At 61.3% G+C, this 592-nt stretch overlaps 1 protein-coding gene across 1 annotated transcript in view; it reads left to right on the plus strand.

Moving 5' to 3' along the window:
- The window catches only part of RRAS (related RAS viral (r-ras) oncogene homolog), a gene marked incomplete at its 5' end in the record, with an annotated part of 3,620 nt that overhangs the window by 2,510 nt on the left and 518 nt on the right, over positions 1–592 (plus strand). The window contains one exon of the mRNA XM_015565448.1: positions 488–589. Within this exon, the coding sequence (XP_015420934.1) occupies positions 488–589 (102 nt within the window). The remainder of the gene's footprint in view (positions 1–487; positions 590–592) is intronic.

Below are 592 nucleotides of genomic sequence, written 5' to 3' on the forward strand. Positions count from 1 at the left end.
GAGGAGGAGGAGGAGGAGGAGGAGGAGGGAGGACAGACAGACAGGCAGAACTCTGGACCACACGGCTCCCAGGAACTGAGCACCCACTCTGCCCAAGCGTGTGGTCCATGCCCAGACGTTAACTGGATTTCCCCTGAATCTCACAAACACTGGCTTCCATGTGGGGCTATTTTTACCCTCATTTTCTAAAGGAGGAAACAGGTCCAGAGAGGGGAAGTGATTTGTTCAGCGCCACACAGCCAGGAGGTCACCGCGACCTGGGAGACGATGCTAGAAAGAGAGAGAAGTGCAGGAGAGCCCCGGAGACGGGGGGCCTGGGGGCGGCCGAGGGAGGGAGGGAAAGCCAGAACGAGGAAGATAGAGCCAAAGAGACAAGGGACGGAGACCCAGAGAGTGGGGCCGGGGCAGGCGGGCCCCAGGGGCAGAGCTGTGCCAACCCTGCTAGGGCGGTGGCGACACAGCGTCCTCCCTCTCCCCACCCCTCCAGTCCTACTTCGTTTCTGACTACGACCCCACCATCGAAGACTCCTACACCAAGATCTGCACCGTGGATGGCGTTCCGGCCCGACTGGACAGTGAGGGCGGCCGAGAG

This window comes from Myotis davidii, unplaced genomic scaffold, assembly GCF_000327345.1.
Source record: "Myotis davidii unplaced genomic scaffold, ASM32734v1 scaffold2100, whole genome shotgun sequence".
In the NCBI taxonomy this organism is placed as follows: Eukaryota; Metazoa; Chordata; class Mammalia; order Chiroptera; family Vespertilionidae; genus Myotis; species Myotis davidii.